This window comes from Osmerus mordax, chromosome 27 (assembly GCF_038355195.1).
Source record: "Osmerus mordax isolate fOsmMor3 chromosome 27, fOsmMor3.pri, whole genome shotgun sequence".
NCBI classification, from domain to species: domain Eukaryota; kingdom Metazoa; phylum Chordata; class Actinopteri; order Osmeriformes; family Osmeridae; genus Osmerus; species Osmerus mordax.
In genome coordinates this window covers 9659576-9677734 of record NC_090076.1, presented here as the reverse complement: position 1 = coordinate 9677734, position 18159 = coordinate 9659576, and the positions used below count along the sequence as shown (strand labels likewise).

The following is an 18159-nucleotide window of genomic DNA, read 5'->3' as shown; positions in this document are numbered from 1 at the left end:
ACCATAGACAACTAAAAATAAAAAGGCTATGAGACTACTTAAATATTAGGCCAATATTGGCCAATTGGCTAATATTTTATAATAATCTGGTATAATAATCTGTGGTAGCCTAGTAATTGTTTGGTAGGCCAATGTGTCATCAATTAAATATAAATGTATCTTAGGGCAGCATCAACGTGTTTAAAAATACAGACGCGTTGCATGTAATGTGTTCAATGAGAGCTTTGTGGCGCAAACTGAATCCTAACAGTGTAACGCCAATCTGCAAAGGTAGCCGTTTTCCTTTACAATGCGCTCTAAAGAGGCGCTTTGAACTGAGTGAAATAGACCCTGTCATGCTTAACTGCTACTCCGTTCCCATTGTAAAGTTATTTACACATTTTTGTTAGTTCTAAAATAGGGGTGGTAGGAATAATTGATTCTGTTGTCAATTAAAGATATTTTCATTACGACTTTAGAGGAGTGCCCGATAAAATCAATGGGACGTCATTGCTTGTGACATTTAGAGGCCTGGCAATTAGGCTTCGATGCTTCAGTGTGATTTACAAAAAGCGTCATGTTTTATAATTTCGTTATTTAGGCTGGAACATTTAAGAACGACTTTTACTCCCCGTTTTCTTAAAGGAAAGCATGGCAAAGATTATTTTCAATCTCTCCATCTACAATGATATAGGCTATGGCAACGTTTTCTCACACATCGCACGAAGCGTTTCAAGTTCTGAATTTGTCCTAGATCTCTTCTTGAGAACCCCATGCGTCTCGCTGGCAGGCTTCCGAATGGTTCCTTTGCATTCGCTTGGTCCTTCATTTCCTACTATTTCATATGTTAACGCATGCAATGATTAGGTCGTTAACACCTCAGCAAAAACAGTTAAGAATTCTTTATTGATACTTTCCATTGTTATTTCTCAATACCCTTTCCACCGTTGTCAAATCCACGGAATTAGTCGATTGTATATTGCCTTATTTCGCATTTCAAAACCACGCTTTTAGAGATTCAAAAAGTGAAAAGAATTTCCCATGCACAGAAACATTTAATATTTAGCCGTTTAGCCTATATTAGGCCTAAATGGAACCACACGTAAAATAAATTAAATTATTATTCTATTCCATGCAACAGACGAGCACAAAATAACTAAAATAGATTCAATTAACTTAGCTGTCGACGTTTTCACCCAGAAGCCCTCAAAACTATTTGTTTAAGTAAAGTTAAGATTTGGTTTTAGCGCAGCCGAGTTAATGCGCATCACATCTTTCAATCATCGAGAGCAACTTCCCCCCCCTCCCTCTGCTACCGTTAAATGGTCTATGACGGACGGACACAGACAGAAAGTGGGAAGCAGTGTTCCTGTTGTCCCTCCTTTGTTGACAAATCCATGAACCAACTTCAGTTTGCATGGTTTAACAGGGGGACGTCTGACGTCACGCCGTCACGTGGCGCTACTGATAGTATATCTTAAACAGAAAAGTAATCTATCAGACAGTCCTTAAAGCCGGCTTTAAAAGCATGTGTCATATTGACTTCGCACTCAAAAATCACTTTTTTTGCCGTTGCTATAGGAGATACCGACTGAAGGACACCAGGCGTAAAGCACATCAACCGAAATCCGTAAGACGCGACTGGAGAAATATTTTCTGAAGTTTAAGTTTCCCTGGCAGGCAACTCTGCCCTGCATTTAGATTTGGTGACATCCGATCTGACGGCGACGGGCCGTGCGCGCACTCACCTATATCCCGGTTGTTCCTCGGTAAAGTAAGCTGTGATGACCCTGTCTGGAGGCAACAGTTCCAACGACATGTCCGGTCAGACGGTGCTCACAACCGAGGATGTGGATATCGACGTGGTCGGCGAGGGCGATGAGAGTATGGAGAGGGACAGCGACTGCGAAAGCCAAGGTATGCAAGACCGCCCGGAGGAGGTGGAAGAGATCGAAGTGAAGGAGGGATCGGGAAGCCCTTGTGAGAGCACCGGGGAGGGAGAAACCAAAGCGGACGGACAGGAGAGCGCGTCGGGTGCCACGCAGAGCAAGCCAAAAAACAGCCTGGTAAAGCCTCCGTACTCGTACATCGCGCTCATCACCATGGCCATTCTCCAGAGCCCGCAGAAGAAACTCACTCTCAGCGGGATCTGCGAGTTCATCAGCAACCGCTTCCCATACTACCGGGAGAAGTTTCCAGCCTGGCAAAACTCCATCCGCCACAACCTTTCGCTGAACGACTGCTTCGTCAAAATCCCCCGGGAGCCGGGCAACCCTGGCAAAGGCAACTACTGGACACTGGACCCCCAGTCGGAAGATATGTTTGACAACGGTAGCTTTCTCCGGCGGAGGAAACGCTTCAAGAGGCACCAACCTGACATTCTACGAGAGCAGACAGCTCTCATGATGCAAAGTTTCGGGGCATATAGCATTGGGAATCCTTACGGACGTCACTATGGAATTCACCCTGCCTATACACATCCAGCGGCTTTGCAGTACCCTTACATGCCCCCGGTGGGTCCCATGCTGCCCCCGACCGTTCCTCTGTTACCCTCCGCAGAGCTCAACAGAAAAGCTTTCAACTCACAACTCAGCCCCAGCCTGCAGCTTCAGCTCAACAGCCTGAGCACCGCGTCGATGATCAAATCCGAACCCTCAAGTAGACCCTCTTTTAGTATAGAGAATATCATCGGGGTCTCAAGCACTTCGTCCAGCGCCCAGACTTTTCTGCGGCCTCCGGTGACCGTTCAGTCCGCCTTGTTGAGCGCGCAGTCCCTGTCCCTTACCCGGACATCAGCTGCTATTGCGCCAATTCTGAGCGTTCCCTCTAATATCATATCGGGACAGTTTTTACCCACAGTAACGGCAGCAGTCTCCAAATGGCCTTCTCAGTAAAAGTAAAAACTCTTATTTTTCTATAGCTTTGGGGGGGAACACTGTACAAAATTATAGGCAGCACTGGAGATTGTCCGCCAATCTGTAGCCATGTATAGACTCTAAATGAGAGAAACTAAACGGAAAGCTTTCTGTACAGGTAATATTTGTACATATTTGTAAAAAGAAAATATTATACTTGTTTGAATTTGATTTGTTTAATTTTCTTGTTTGAACTGAACAACAGTTATAGATAGACGAGCTTTGGTATTATTTTACATTTTCTTTATTGTAACTGGAAGCTCAGTGTTAGTGTAGTGGTTCGTAATCAACGCGGATATTCTTTCCTACAACATGCTCTGAACAAAAAGTCTGTTTATAAATTCAAATATGTATTCTATGTAGATCTATTGTGTTGTAAACTGGATTCATTTGTAAATAAATCTAAGACAGAAACATAAATCCTCTTAACATTTCATTTAACTGATTCGATCATTCAGAATTTAGAAAACACAAGAGCAAGCAATGTTTTAAACCCTTAAAATATAATTAATCAATCTAGTCCCATAAGTGATAACAATGCCAGTGTAATGACATGTTTATTGCATTTGGTAATTGGCAATTAGGTCTGTATCTTGAAAAAAGTTTCTCAAACATAGCCTATATAAAATGTGCTTTAGAATTGTCACAGGCAAAATAAATCGTAACAGCCTTTACTTCTTTTGAATTTCAGAAAAACAATTGCCTACAAAAAATACTAGCATTATATAATTGCCTATTATATAATGCTATTTAATTACAAATCATCCTTGGTTATTGAAATGGTTATTGCATTTTATTTCAATTCATGAAAATATATTACTGTGTTTTTTTATGGAATGATTTAACGAATTGTAAGCCATTTCAAGACCACTCTTCGAACACTTAAAACAAAACAATTTCTCATAAAAATGTTTTTGGGATGCAAACCAAGCAGCTTCTATCATAAATGTTAATACATATGTTGTATAGATTTTATATTATTTATATTATATTTAGAGCACTTAAATGTGCAGATATTTGTAAACATGAAAGGCCTATATAGCCTAGGCTACTTATGTAATGTTAATGGCGAGATACCAGCTTGCTATATCGTGTTACAAGAGAAACAGGCGATATGCATGTTTCAGTTGCTACTATAAAAGTAACACTTCGTCTCACAGTTGTGTCTGGCTAATCAGTTTTACACAAACAGCAAATGGCGAGTGGTGTGCAGGCGCGCAGGGGTTAGGGCTGGGCTATATTTAACTGATACCCATGGGAAAAGAGAAAGGGCTGTCTTCTTAAATTCACTTTCAAGACAGAAAAAGCTGCTGATGCAACGCTTCTCGGTGACCGGATAACGGGTGCCCATTCCGCGAGTCCATCCGCAACTGTGCAATATTTTATGCACTTTGATATTATAGTTTGTCGCGTCAGTGACAAGCAGATGCAGGCATCTCAACTAGGTTTAGACCCGTGTTTCGAATGAGTATTGCTGTAAACTATTTATCTAAATAGTAGGCTAAATAGCCTACTAATAACATAATAATAGAAAATGTATAGTTGGTTTTATTAGGCTACCTTTCTTAATAAGCCTTGTTTTATTATGATTATTAATCTTGTTTTGCGTTTTGTCTTTTTCACTAAATTTATTTAGATTTAAATACATCTGAATGTATTGTCATTTTCCCCTGGGGAAGTTTTCAAAACTATTTCCTGTCTTGGCCCTGTATATATTTTTTAAGAAGCTAAATCCATGGCAATTATTTTCAAACAAAACAAAACACCCGACTACTATTATTACGTAGACCAACACATTATGAAACACATTTATAGACAAAACTAAAAATGGTGAAAATATGGTCTTCCAAGTCATGAATGCCTTCGTTTTGGTACGTTTCCAAATCTGAACGGCATTCTGATACAAACACGCCGAGACGTTGATTGCAGAGACCTTAACTCAGAAACACCACTAGGTGGCGTTTATTGACACAGGCAGAGATGTAGCCTAATTAAACGCGAAGAAACATAAGGATAAAAGTCCACATACAATGCTACACAATACTGTGTGTCTGCACCTGAATAATACACTCAACTGTATAATTTAGTTATATGTAAGGTGTCTTTTTGTCTGGGGATAAAGACACTGCGAAATTGTTTCGATTCAACGGGTTTTAATGGTGGGGCTATTTTAAGACCAGCTGGTAGGAAAGTCTTGACTCTTTAACAAGTGCAAGGTTATAATAGATTCCGCTTTCTAGCCTATAGTCCGACCTGACGTCAACCCGTAACCTTCGCTGGCAATAGACATCTTACAGCAGAGTTAGGCCCGTTTATTTAGCATTCTCTGTCTTGACTGATTGAGGCTATTGTAGATAACACCATTCAGACCAAAATTACATCAGATTTTTAGCATAAATGAGAATATACATTTTTCTTTAAAAAGGGAAATTGTTGGAGAGTGTATTCAGTAGGCTACTAGACCTATGTGAATGAACGCCAAAGGCCTATATTTTTATGCTTTTAGGAATGTTTGCAAAATAATTCAAATAAATAATTACCAAGTTAGCCTATCATCTTTCAATGTCAACTTATTACATGACGATTGAGTGAACACATCTCTCTTTCTAGAATTAATTTGTGGATCAGACGGACGAAAATTCGAGTGAATGAAAGTTGTTGGGCGCTGCATATCGCGAGAAGTTCACACGCATACTCGACGTTGACCTTTGTAACTGCACCTGCTTCCCCGTCAGGTGTGCTGCTGTGTGCACAGTGAGAGTGAGCGGTTCCCATAACCCCGTCCAGCAACCACAACCAAGCCCCGACCACCTGGAGGAGGACCACCCCTCAAGAGGGTATAGGGTTTACAGTCCTAATGCCATGATCTACTCAAATCTAGGACTAATCAAAATTCATAACGATGCAAAAAAAAAACAATTGATGAGAAACTTTGATGTGAAAAAACACTTTTCATTTGTGAGTTGTTGATTTAGATTTTAGATCTTTTGATCTAAGTTATTTGAACTATTTATTTGAGAACTAGGATCTATTTTATGGAAGGTACTTATATACGGTGGAAATATTGATTATCGTCATTTAGATCATGGCCAGCTGTTGTAACAATAAGTGTGTTAGCCTACTAGAGCATGAACGAACTTCTCACCAGGGATATGAACGCATATGGCACCTTCATAAGCCAAAGGTTAGCATTCATCCCTTCATATTGTTGGTCCACAAAGTGTCTTAATACCGGGAACATTCTGGATGTCATGATGGGGGTAATAGATGAGATGAGTGCATGACATTGGAAAACAGGACACAAGTTCTAATTCTCCATGGGCGATCTTCCAGCCCAGGCTGTGCTGTCTCCGGTCGCGGATCATAGACAGTAAATGTAGATATAGCAGTTCCTGAATATTAAAAGGTACAAAGATGAAGCAATAAATGACAAAGTAAAGCTGGCATGGCATGCATTAATAACTAATGGGCAACAATGAGTCATAGGCCTCTTATTGTCATGAAACTGTCGTTGCAAATCAACGGTGGTCCAAGGTTAGTATTATTTATTAATGAATGATGTGAGAATCACAAAGAATGTGTTTTCTCTTGCTTCTAGAGACCCCTTGGTAACAGTGAATGTCAACTGACTTAAAGGTCAGAAAGGACATCCCCAGGGCATGTCTCCTGGACAGGATCTCCTAGTGTCCATGTGATCTGCTTGTGTGTGGGTGTGTGTGTGTGTGTGTGTGCGGGGGAGGGTAACATTATTTGCTTACACAATCAGACCACAAAACACAAGAGTCAGAGTTATTCTTCCACACATCAGGAGGCTACAGCACATAAACTGAACGTTTGCGGGTGGGCTCTAATATCCAGGAGTGTATCGCACAGCTGCTAGTGTTTTCCATATTTAGTCAATACAAACTTTAACAAAAGACTATGTTTATGCTATTCAGTCATAGAAAAGCTTTATTTGTATTTACTATTTTGGATAAGGGTATCTATAGACACTGTTAGCTCAAAAACTTAGTCTGACTGAATTAACTAATAATCATGTGCATTGTCATTTTTTATGACGGTATTTACAGTTAAGATTTCCCCCGCACTTAGACATTTATGAATGAACTAATAACAGTCCTAACTTCAACCCATGACATATCGAACATAGTCCCTTGTCAATGTTGCACAACCGTTGTTGGGGGAAAAAACGGGGTTTGGACAAATTGCCGATGTCCTCTTGCAGACAATCATCTGATGGGTGTATCTTCAGAATCAACTCCTCCGGCCAGTTTCCAAAACGTCATCAGCCAGCGTCCAATGAGACTGTACTACGAATCCCTTTCCGCTTACGTATGAGGAAATATAAACAGTCAAAGAAGGACTTTCTGATAGTTTCGCATTTAGATAGCGAACAAAATACTCGATCTTTTATGTTGCCATGGAGAGCTGGAGCCTTGTATCTGCATGTGTTTTGATTAGTCTTACGGCGAGGTGGTGCGTTTCATTGAACTCGTATTCAGGTAACCATGACGACTACTTTGAGAGCTGTATCTACTAGCTAGCAAGGTCTAGTTTAAATGGCCAATGCTGTGTTATGCGTAATGTAAATAAATATAAATTTCCGACGTTTGGGTGGTTTGTATAGGCTGCACGCTAACATGGTGGATTATATTTCTATCGTTTTACCACAGCTAGTTTGCTACTATTCTGTTGTACAGGAGCAGGTAAACCACCAATGTTCGGCGATTATGAAGCTCAGAGACACTGGCAAGAAGTGACACACAATCTCCCTGTTCATGAATGGTAAATTTACAGACACATCCACTAGATTTCAGCACGTCCACCAACACACTCAAAAATAAGAGGAGTAAAAAGAAAAAAAACTAGAGTTTGCTTTGTTTGCGCAGGTACTTCAACACCACAGACAATGACTTGAATTACTGGGGCCTTGATTATCCACCTCTCACAGCTTACCACAGCCTGCTCTGCGCTCATGTGTAAGTTACCTTCGCATAAATGCTTTGTTAAAGTCAGCGTGCCAGTCAAGATGCCCACTTCTTGTTACCAGTGGTCAAAAACCGATGTTTCCAATTTGTATTTGCTTTCTTTTAGCGCCAAACTGATACACCCTGACTGGGTGGCTTTGCACACATCTAGAGGTTATGAAAGCCCAGCACATAAGCTGTTCATGAGAGCCACGGGTGAGACTTCCAAATGGCAGTCAAAACAACCCAAATACTGTGTAAAATCACAAAAGGGTCAATGAAATGTGTTTTAGTGGCTAGCCTAAACACTAACCATGTCTTTTCTGTATCTCAGTCCTTGTGGCAGATTTGCTGATATACATTCCTGCAGTTATCGTATACTGTATGTACTTAAGTGACGGAGCCCCAAAGAGGAAGGTAATGTCGCTCCCTCCAGTGGAATCCTTCTAAACTAGTGTGGAGCGGGAAAAGAGCACTTTTAATCACGCTGTGTTTTCTCTCCTCTCCAAGGTCTGTACTGCTCTCTGCTTTCTGCTTTATCCTGGCCTGATCCTCATCGACTACGGACACTTCCAGTATCCTTATAAATCTGTTAATTAGACATAAGACAGACCAGCATTGAACAAAAGAGTTCCTTGGGTACGTGGAAGGCTGTTTCCCTTGACCGGTGTGTCTGATATAACGGCGTGAGCCTGGGACTGGCCCTGTGGGGGGTGGTGGGCCTTGGCCTGGGCTGGGACGTGCTGGGCGCGCTGGCCTTCAGTCTGGCTCTCAGCTACAAGCAGATGGAGTTGTACCACTCGCTGCCGTTTTTCTGCTACCTGCTGGGGAAGTGTACCAAACGGGGCCTAACAGGACAGGGGTGAGGGCACGGGTGTGTGTGTGTGTGAGAGAGAGAGAGAGAGACAGAGACAGAGAGAGTGTGTGTGTTAGTGTGTGAGAGTGTGTGTGTGTGTCCTGGACTATACAAGCATGTGTGTGCATGAGTCACAAGTGCAAACCAGAGTGAGAAACCTCAGAAAAAGAATCAGTGAGTGCTATTTGTTTTTTGTCCCTCCGACCAGGCATGATCCTACATGTGCTTCACCACAGCTCTACTGAGACGGTCAGATCCGATGCTGACACAGATCCTGCTGACTGTTTATCTAGTAACAATGTACCAAGGGCATGTGGGAGAGCAGTGATAGCTGGATTAGATGGCCAGAGAGAGATATGTCCAGATGACACTCTCGCTATGCCCCAGATCCTCAGCTATTCCTGTGAGCAGCTCTACCACAGAGAGCTACGGCCCAGAGGAAGGAGCGTTTTAGCTCATTCACGACTTTCAGAGAGTTTCTAAACATACGTTTGAATCCTAACGTGCAGTTCATGCCATACAGGGACCGTCTCAATTACGAGAAATAAAGAAACAGGGTTTTCTTTAGGCTTTAATGGATTTTAGTTTGTATTTTTTTTCTAAATGTCGCCTCTCTTTGACATTTAAGTTTCCTCTCCCCCTCTGCTCAGGTTGCTCCTGCTGGTAAAGATTGCGGTGACAGTGTTGGTGACCTTTGCCCTCTGCTGGCTTCCCTTCCTGTCTGAGCCCGGTCAGGCTCTGCAAGTCCTTCACCGGATCTTCCCCGTGGGGCGCGGCCTGTTTGAGGTACACACCGGACAACGTGATTGGACAGTGGCTCGTTCACCGCCCTGTGACCTAGTCTTCTCCATGTCAGGAGAGTGCACAACCTCTAACCCCTACTTATATATATACCCCTGTAGTAGGTTTTGGTTTTGGCACCCGCAAGCTGTATTTTTGTTGCGGCTATTCACCAAATGTGTATTTCTGGAAATGAATCCACAATGTAGTTAGTGCTTGACAAAATGGTTTCTCACTGGTTGAAAGATGTGTGCCAGTCAGCAAAGCCCCCTTTAGACGTGTTACTACCCTTCCCATAACATCCTACACAGACACACGCGCGCGCACACACACAACCACTCACACTTGTGATGAGACAACCTGCTACCCTCCATCAATTGTGCTGTGCTCAGCCAATTGGAAATGGATCCTCAGCAGGATCAAAGAAAACAGAGAAATAAAATGTTGAAAGGTCAGGAGATCAGTTTCCCCCTCTCTGGACGTGTGGTTGTGGTGAGGTACAGATAAATCTCCCCCGTCGACTGCCAGGGTCTTTTCAGCACGTCATTGCAGAACCCCGTTCTAACAGTGTGGGGGGGTGCCAGGTCGCAACACTGCACATCGGACGGGCACCCCCACGCGCCCACGCGCCCCCTCCCCCCCCCACGCGCCCCCTCCCCCCCCCACGCGCCCCCTCCCCCCCCACGCGCCCCCCCCCCCCCCCACGCGCTGGATGAGAGGGCCGTCGCAATGCTTCCGTAAAACAACACCTGCGTTGGGGGTGGGTGGAGGGGGGGGGGGGGTGGTGAGAGGAGCGGGGGGGGCTTGCCGGCTTAGACTCCAGGGTCCCTGACTCTCCCTCGTCCTGAAAACCCCTGGTCCTCGAGGTGTCGCGATACAAGAGGAACGATACGAGACGTAATTGAAAAATTCACCGGACGCCGTGTTTGTTATTGACATGAAGCACACTGATAATACACAGGGTGAGAGACACTCTATCCTCAACTCCACCCTCCCTCCACCCTCTCCCCCAACCTCCCTCCACCCCTCTCCTCCACCCTCTCCCCCAACCTCCCTCCACCCCTCTCCCCCAACCTCCCTCCACCCCTCTCCTCCACCCTCTCCCCCTCCCTCCCTCCACCCTCTCCCCCGCCCTCTCTCCACCCTCTTCCACGCTCTCCCCCACCCCTCTCTCCCCGACCCCTCCCAAATGGCACCAAAATGCCGAGGCCTGTGAAATACCACGCTGGCTTGTAGGTGAGGGCGCGCAACAGCTCCTCTGCATCTGCCACCCCCAACACACCTCCCCCCCAACCTGTCCCATCGTTGGTGTTGCCCCCAGGTGGTGTCAGGGGGCAGCTCTCCTCTACCAGCCCCACTCCCAATAACCTTTAGACGGGGACAATTTCGAACATATCCCTCATAAATGGCCATGGGTGATCAGGAATGTCTCTATGTCACGTCGACATAGTTGTTTTTTTTTTACACACATTGAGACCGAAAATGTAAGGAGTGAAAGTAAAAAGTTGTCAGACAAATAAATAGTGAAGTACAGTACTGATACTGGAAAAATCTACTGAAGTACTGAAACAAAATATTTGTACTTTGTTACTTCCCATCTCTGTTTAAATCAAAGAAATACCAGCGGTATTCTTCATTTCTGTCTCCGGCGGTCCAACAGAGACAGCCGTTAAAGCTGACATTTGGGAGCCGTTTCCTTCGGGGTAGGATGTTGGGGCCGGGCGATCACAGACTCCGGGCGATCACAGACTCCGGGCGATCACAGACTCCGGGCGATCACAGACTCCGGGCGATCACAGGCTCCGGGCGCTCCCACCCTACGAGGTGGTCTGAATCTGCCGCATACGCAGAAACCCGTCTCTCCGGACATTTAACCCCGTGTCTCCAAGTTTACAAATATGTCCACTGCTTTTTTTGACGTCCAGGACTGTTCTGACAGGAGGGATTTACGAGGGGGGGAATGCCTCCTCAAGCGGGCCTGTACAAATGGCTCTGTGGAATGCCGCTGGAATTTTTATTGGCTTTTCAGCTGGGAAATGATTACTTAGAGCAATGCCACTTATTTGCTTTCTCTTCTAAATGGAATGCGTCTTCGAAGAGCTGCCCATATTTGTGTGCGTCTAATTTTGAAACTGTTCTTGCGAGATCCTCAGACACTCTATGGATTCTTTCTCTAGATTTAACTTTACTACTTTTGGAAATGCATGAAGTGTAATATTGCCAGTGTTCAATGATTAATTAATGGTGTGTGTGTGTGTGTGTGTTGACAGGATAAAGTGGCCAACACGTGGTGCAGCTTGAACGTAGTGATAAAGATCAGAACCCTCCTGTCCACAGACTCTCAGCTCTATCTCAGGTAATCCCTCTCTCCCTCCCTCCCTCCCCATCTCTTTATCTCCCTCCTCTCTCTCCTTGCCCCCCCCCACCCCCCTCCTTCCTTCCAGAGGGAAGCTTCGCAGGGAACACAAGGGGAAGACTGTGTTGTATGAAAACAAGATTACCCTCTTGTAATAATATCTCAGAGCTGCTCCTGAGCCCCAGCTGCTGCTGACACTCGGGCAACGCTCAGATCTGGTGATGGGGCGTTCGCTGCCAAGGCCACCGCTCCCTCCCCCCCCCCGTCCCCGTCCCCGTCCCTGTTTTCCCCACTCAAGCCACACGTCCTGGTATTGAAAGTGACGTGTTCTGTCAGCCCGGCGTGTCTCCTTCTCCCCCGAGGCCCTGTGTCAAGATGACGAAGGCCGTGGTGACCTGTGCCCGCAGGAACAGGCAGAATGAATGTGGGCCTCCTCACATGACAGGCTGAATGTGGGCCTCCTCACATGACAGGCTGAATGTGGGCCTCCTCACATGACAGGCTGAATGTAGGCCTCCTCTCATGACAGGCTGAATGTAGGCCTCCTCACATGACAGGCTGAATGTAGGCCTCCTCACATGACAGGCTGAATGTAGGCCTCCTCTCATGACAGGCTGAATGTAGGCCTCCTCACATGACAGGCTGAATGTAGGCCTCCTCACATGACAGGCTGAATGTAGGCCTCCTCACATGACAGGCTGAATGTAGGCCTCCTCACATGACAGGCTGAATGTAGGCCTCCTCACATGACAGGCTGAATGTAGGCCTCCTCTCATGACAGGCTGAATGTAGTCCTCCTCTCATGACAGGCTGAATGTAGGCCTCCTCACATGACAGGCTGAATGTAGGCCTCCTCTCATGACAGGCTGAATGTAGGCCTCCTCACATGACAGGCTGAATGTAGGCCTCCTCACATGACAGGCTGAATGTAGGCCTCCTCTCATGACAGGCTGAATGTAGGCCTCCTCTCATGACAGGCTGAATGTAGGCCTCCTCACATGACAGGCTGAATGTAGGCCTCCTCACATGACAGGCTGAATGTAGGCCTCCTCACATGACAGGCTGAATGTAGGCCTCCTCACATGACAGGCTGAATGTAGGCCTCCTCACATGACAGGCTGAATGTAGGCCTCCTCTAAATGAAAATGCTTAAGGGTGTTTCGGCTGCTGGGACAGTAACTTTTACACGTGTGTGTGTGTATGTGGGGGGGGGCGGGGGCGGGGATGAGTCACCTGTGGGACTTGACCTTCGAACTCCACTGAACCCTTCCCATCCATAACACACACCCGCACACATCCATTACCTTCCCAGGCTAGCAGGCCTCTCCCCAGGGGCCCCTTAGGCCCTAATGGACCCCCCCCTCAACCCTCACCCTCTTCCTGTTCCTATACCCCCAGAGAGAGTGACAATTGAAGGGTTAAACTAATACAGGGCAGTCCTAAGCCTGGGCCTCCGTATTACGATACATTTCCCACATAGCTGGGTCGCTATGTGTTGACCGAGCCGTGTTTATAAAAAGAGCCGGCAGCCGTGTGTCTCCGGTTCGCGCCGGCGGGTTTGGTTTCACGGCCTGGCCCTTCCGCCGCTTGTTAATAACCCCCTATAATGAACCATGAGGCATAATGTTATTTTTTCTTCCTCTCTTTATTTCTCAGTCTTGGAATGACCCTTTTGGCTGTCTTGCCCTCGTCGATAAGATTGCTGACCAAGCCAACACTGTGGCAGTTTAAGCTGGCGTTGGTGAGTGTTGGGTGTGGGTGTCCTGTGTGTCCTGGGTTTGGTGTGGCATGGTGCTGGTCTCATGCCTGACTGGTGGTTCTGTTCAGGTCAACTCCTCTCTGGCCTTCTTTCTGTTCTCCTTCCAAGTTCATGAGAAGTCCATCCTTCTGCCTGCCTTGTGAGTATGACACAGACACACACTTAGACACACACACACACTCAGACACACACACTCTCTCACACACAAACAGACACACGCTTAGACACAGGGAAAGTCAGGTACTACATGATCAAACACACAGCCTCTATTGTTTATTCAATCGATAATCAATTTATCAATCAATCTATATTATTCATGGTTTATTCAATCCATTGTCACTAGGCTCCTCCCTCTAGCCTCTGATTGGTCAGTATCATCGGGCTGTGCGTATGCGAGCATGTGCTTGTTAGTGTATGTGTATATATTTACTAATCAATTCCCCCTCCTGGATGGCTATGAGATTTCACTGATCTATTAATCTAGATTAGGTGGATTGTTTCTTTATTAACTATTGAGTTATAACTCCCACCTGTCTGCTGAATCAATTATGAATGTCCCGGGATTAGGAAGGAATGCAGAACAGCAGAGCAGAGCGTTGTGTGTGTGTGTGTGTGTGTGTGTGTGTGTGTGGGATCAATGATTGGGCTGTTGGAATAGCTGTAACAGGATCTCCAACGGATGCTGTTGTAATTATGGAAAGTGCTCCTTTCTGTGTGTGTGTGTGTGGGTGTGTGTGGTCACAGCTACCAACATCAGTTTGACACCGACACAGCTCAAGTTAAGACCAGCCTAACCACCCAGATATAGCCCGTCCACTAGATATATTTGGCTGTAGTGAGAAGGTAAACAAAACATTATACCCAAGTGCTGATGTTCTGGAACACAGTCTGTTAAGCAGTGTCCAACACAAGTGTGTGTGTGTGTGTGTGTGAGGTTGGGGGTAGGGGGGGAGAACAGCCGGTGTCGCACCGAGTGCGTAAAAACTAAAATGTGAAATATGTGAGTCTGACGATGGTCTCCTGCGTTCCTCACGTGTAGAGCCGTCTGCCTGCTCCTCCACGATCTCCCCCTGACCGCCATCTGGTTCCTGATAACCTCCACCTTCAGGTAAGAACTCCTCCTTCAGGTAAGAACTCTACCTTCAGGTAAGAACTCTACCTTCAGGTAAGGAGCCACTTCACCAGGCATCGACCGGAGGCGCCACACCGAACCAGGAACTGTCCAAGAGAGAGCAAACTCTCAACACAAGGACAGAAACCCCAGAATTAATGTTGAAGAAGAAAAGAGACCAGTAGAAGACCTTATCCTCTCCCAAGATATGAATTCTGTTTTTGTATTTATGGAGGACAGGTAAAAAGAGAGGATGACACAGAGAGGAGAGAGGGAGGAGGAGGAAGTAGAGGTCTCCAGCGTTTCGCCAGCTGTCGTTAAATTCTTCCGGCGAGGCCCTAATTGTTGTGCGCGTGGTTTAGTGTTGGGATATCTGTGGATTACACTGCATGGTCAGCATTCCTAGTCTGTAAGCACACTTTGTGTGGGGACAGCAGGTCATTCTGCCTGCCTTCCTCCAATCTCCTCCAGCACAGCCCCCAACGTCTGTGTTCGCCTGTGGGCCAAGACACTCATCTTTTGTTGGGGCCAATTTGTGAGACGAGGCCTTAAGCACACTTATTGTAAGAATACTGAATGCCGATTCTTTGTCAGATTGGGGGGAAGTATGTATTTCTAAAACGTGGTACGTTTATCTTACCGAATAGACAAGGTTTTGTTGGATACGAGCGTGTGTACGTGTCTCTCAAGAGGCCTGTTGTTGTGGTTCCTGCGTATGCAGCATGCTGCCTCTGTTCCTGAAGGACGGCCTTCTGCTCCCGTACTCCGTCACCACGCTGGCCTTCCTCCACCTCAGCACCCACCTGCTCTCCGCCCTGCAGCATTGCTCCGTGGAAGAGCTGCGGCTGGAGCCGTACCGCCGCCTCGCCTCGCTCTGCCTGCCCTGCCTCCACTTGGCCACGCTGGTCCGCTGGAAGGTGAGTAGCAGGTACACGCTATGAAGGGTCCTGGCCGGGGCAGGAAACAGGAAGTGGGGGCAGGAAGCAGGAAGTAGGGGCAGGAAGCAGGGGCCAGGAAGCAGGGGGCAGGAAGCAGGGGCCAGGAAGCAGGGGGCAGGAAGCAGGGGCCAGGAAGCAGGGGGCAGGAAGCAGGGGCCAGGAAGCAGGGGCCAGGAAGCAGGGGCCAGGAAGCAGGGGCCAGGAAGCAGGGGCCAGGAAGCAGGGGCCAGGAAGCAGGGGCCAGGAAGCAGGGGGCAGGAAGCAGGGGCCAGGAAGCAGGGGCCAGGAAGCAGGGGGCAGGAAGCAGGGGCCAGGAAGCAGGGAGCTTTGGGAAAGGCGCAGCGCCACCAGGAGCCCAGGAGGTCTTGACCTAAATTGCATCAGCATGAGAAGACGCGGCCCTCAACTGTATAAATAACAGATCATGTGCGACTGTGAGCCTGTGTAAGCTGCCTGGCATGAGAACCTGGCTGCCAGGCAGGGAGTTATTTATCACTTATTTAAGTTTCTGCTGCGGTGTCTGAAGAGACTGCGGCCCCAAGAGACAGTACACCCTTTCTGCTGCGGTGTCTGAAGAGACTGCGGCCCCAAGAGACAGTACACCCTTTCTGCTGCGGTGTCTGAAGAGACTGCGGCCCCAAGAGACAGTACACCCTTTCTGCTGCGGTGTCTGTCGAGACTGCGGCCCCAAGAGACAGTACACCCTTTCTGCTGCGGTGTCTGAAGAGACTGCGGCCCCAAGAGACAGTACACCCTTTCTGCTGCGGTGTCTGAAGAGACTGCGGCCCCAAGAGACAGTACACCCTTTCTGCTGTGGTGTCTGGAGAGACTGCGGCCCCCAGAGACGGTACACCCGGCAGGGTGTCGAGATTTGGAGGAGGTGTCTTTTTATAGAGCATGTCATTAACACAGGTTTGCCTAGATATATTTATTTACACAAGCGGGGTAAATAACAAGGCCCAGTGATGGGGATAGGGTTTCACAGGGTGTTGGCTTGGCTTACTGGGCGCACTCGGGTGCTTACGCCACCTACACTGCCCCCCGCTGATCCCTGGGTCGTGGTTCTAAATAGACATGTGAATGATCTGGCTCCCAACTCACTGTTTGCCTTTCCATCGTGGTGCGAAAACAAAATGTACGCCTGAGAAGCGGGACGCTGGCGTGTTCGCCGGCTCCGCCCCTTGCCGCGGGCTCCGCCCCTCGCCGCGGGCTCCGCCCCTCGCCGCTTAAATAACTCGACGATTAGACCATCGTGTTTATGATTCGACTGGAAATAGACCCAGAACTAAAGCTCTGTGTGGGTAGCTAGCTCTGTTAGGGCTGGCTTTGTTGATTGATGTCTAAAACTGATACCCTCACTGTCTCCTCTTCTGACGTGTGTGTGTGTGTGTGTGGGGTGCAGTTCTATGTGTGTGTGGTGCTCATGGCTGCTCTGAGTGTGTCCAGCGTGGTGCTGGAGCCCCCGACAGGGCTCCCTGACTTGTTCCCTGTCCTGGTGTCCTCCTTCTCCTACCTCACCTTCCTGGGCTGCCTGATCTACTTCAACCTGGTCCAGCTCACAGACTCGCCCAGCAGGAGAGCCCAGAAGAAGAGCAACTAAGCCGTGTTCCAGGAACCAGACACGCCTCCTTCTTGGTCACCTGACATCGTGTCTCTCTGTGAGTTCTCAGTGATGCAATATTTTGTAATTTTTTCATTAAAAATGATTTTGTACAAATTGAGTTGTAATTTGTCAAATGTGTGATGTATTAAATGTTTGACTTGACGTGAACATGCATGCTAGTATAGAGATATAGTATCATTGGATGTGAAACTCGTAAAATCTCCACCTATTTCTAAGCTAATAACCATCAAAAGCAACCACTACACAAACTACATTTTCAACTTTTTATTCAACATCATAAAATGTTCATCCAAACAGCGAGGGGGCAGTAAAGGAAAGCTATGCATTTAAAAGTAAATATGTGACAGAAGCCCCTATAACAGATGATGGACGGCAGCACATCAGAAAATAATGCCATAAAGTTGAAATACCACGGAAAAAAAAGGCACAAGCAATCTCCTCACCCATCCACCCTCTCTCTCCCTGTAAGTTAATGACGGGCATTAAAAAAAATCCATTACATCTATAAATGTTATCTGGTCAAAGGAGGCTGCAAATGTACCTGCAGGGCTACAGCTCAGAGCCAATTACAGACAAGACAACGCCTGTGGCAATCAATTACATGTCCTCTATCCATATATATAATGTGATGTGTAATAACGCAGCCCTGATTTGAATATTTCAGTAGCGCGGTGTGATGCGTCTTTTTTGCTGTCAGCCCCCCGTTCTCTTTGTTGTTGTCGTTTCTGTAAAGCTTGAGGTTGTTTCGAGCGCCAGTGATGCAGGTGAATCTGCCGGATCGATGGCCCCCGCTGGAGACCTGCAGCTGCTCTGGTGGACGAGGCCCTGAGCTGGTCCAGGTCCACAACCATGAGGTGGGCTGTGGAGGGGGGGG

At 46.8% G+C, this 18159-nt stretch overlaps 2 protein-coding genes across 2 annotated transcripts; both read left to right on the top strand.

The window, feature by feature from the left end:
- Nucleotides 1-1512: 1512 nt before the first annotated feature.
- On the top strand, nt 1513-3303 carry foxd3 (forkhead box D3). Its single transcript, XM_067230779.1, has one exon. The coding sequence runs from the start codon at nt 1764-1766 to the stop codon at nt 2871-2873; it is 1110 nt and encodes a 369-aa protein (XP_067086880.1). The 5' UTR covers nt 1513-1763; the 3' UTR covers nt 2874-3303.
- A 3946-nt stretch (nt 3304-7249) lies between these two features.
- On the top strand, nt 7250-17378 carry alg6 (ALG6 alpha-1,3-glucosyltransferase). The gene is made up of 14 exons (XM_067230804.1): nt 7250-7396; nt 7595-7679; nt 7784-7873; nt 7989-8077; nt 8196-8278; nt 8372-8436; nt 8538-8723; nt 9368-9503; nt 11768-11853; nt 13510-13594; nt 13681-13751; nt 14652-14720; nt 15445-15640; nt 17064-17378. Exons 1-14 carry the CDS (start codon nt 7315-7317, stop codon nt 17259-17261), a joined length of 1521 nt encoding a protein of 506 aa, XP_067086905.1. The 5' UTR covers nt 7250-7314; the 3' UTR covers nt 17262-17378.
- The last annotated feature ends 781 nt before the right edge of the window (nt 17379-18159 follow it).

What these genes read in the sequence shown, in the direction of transcription:
- foxd3 (XM_067230779.1), top strand. Translation starts at nt 1,764, where the DNA reads ATGACCCTGTCTGGAGGCAACAGTTCCAACGACATGTCCGGTCAGACG.
- alg6 (XM_067230804.1), top strand. Translation starts at nt 7,315, where the DNA reads ATGGAGAGCTGGAGCCTTGTATCTGCATGTGTTTTGATTAGTCTTACG. An exon ending in TTCATTGAACTCGTATTCAG is followed by an intron (nt 7,397 to 7,594) that starts GTAACCATGACG and finishes TCTGTTGTACAG; the next exon opens with GAGCAGGTAAACCACCAATG. An exon ending in TGGGGCGCGGCCTGTTTGAG is followed by an intron (nt 9,504 to 11,767) that starts GTACACACCGGA and finishes GTGTGTTGACAG; the next exon opens with GATAAAGTGGCCAACACGTG.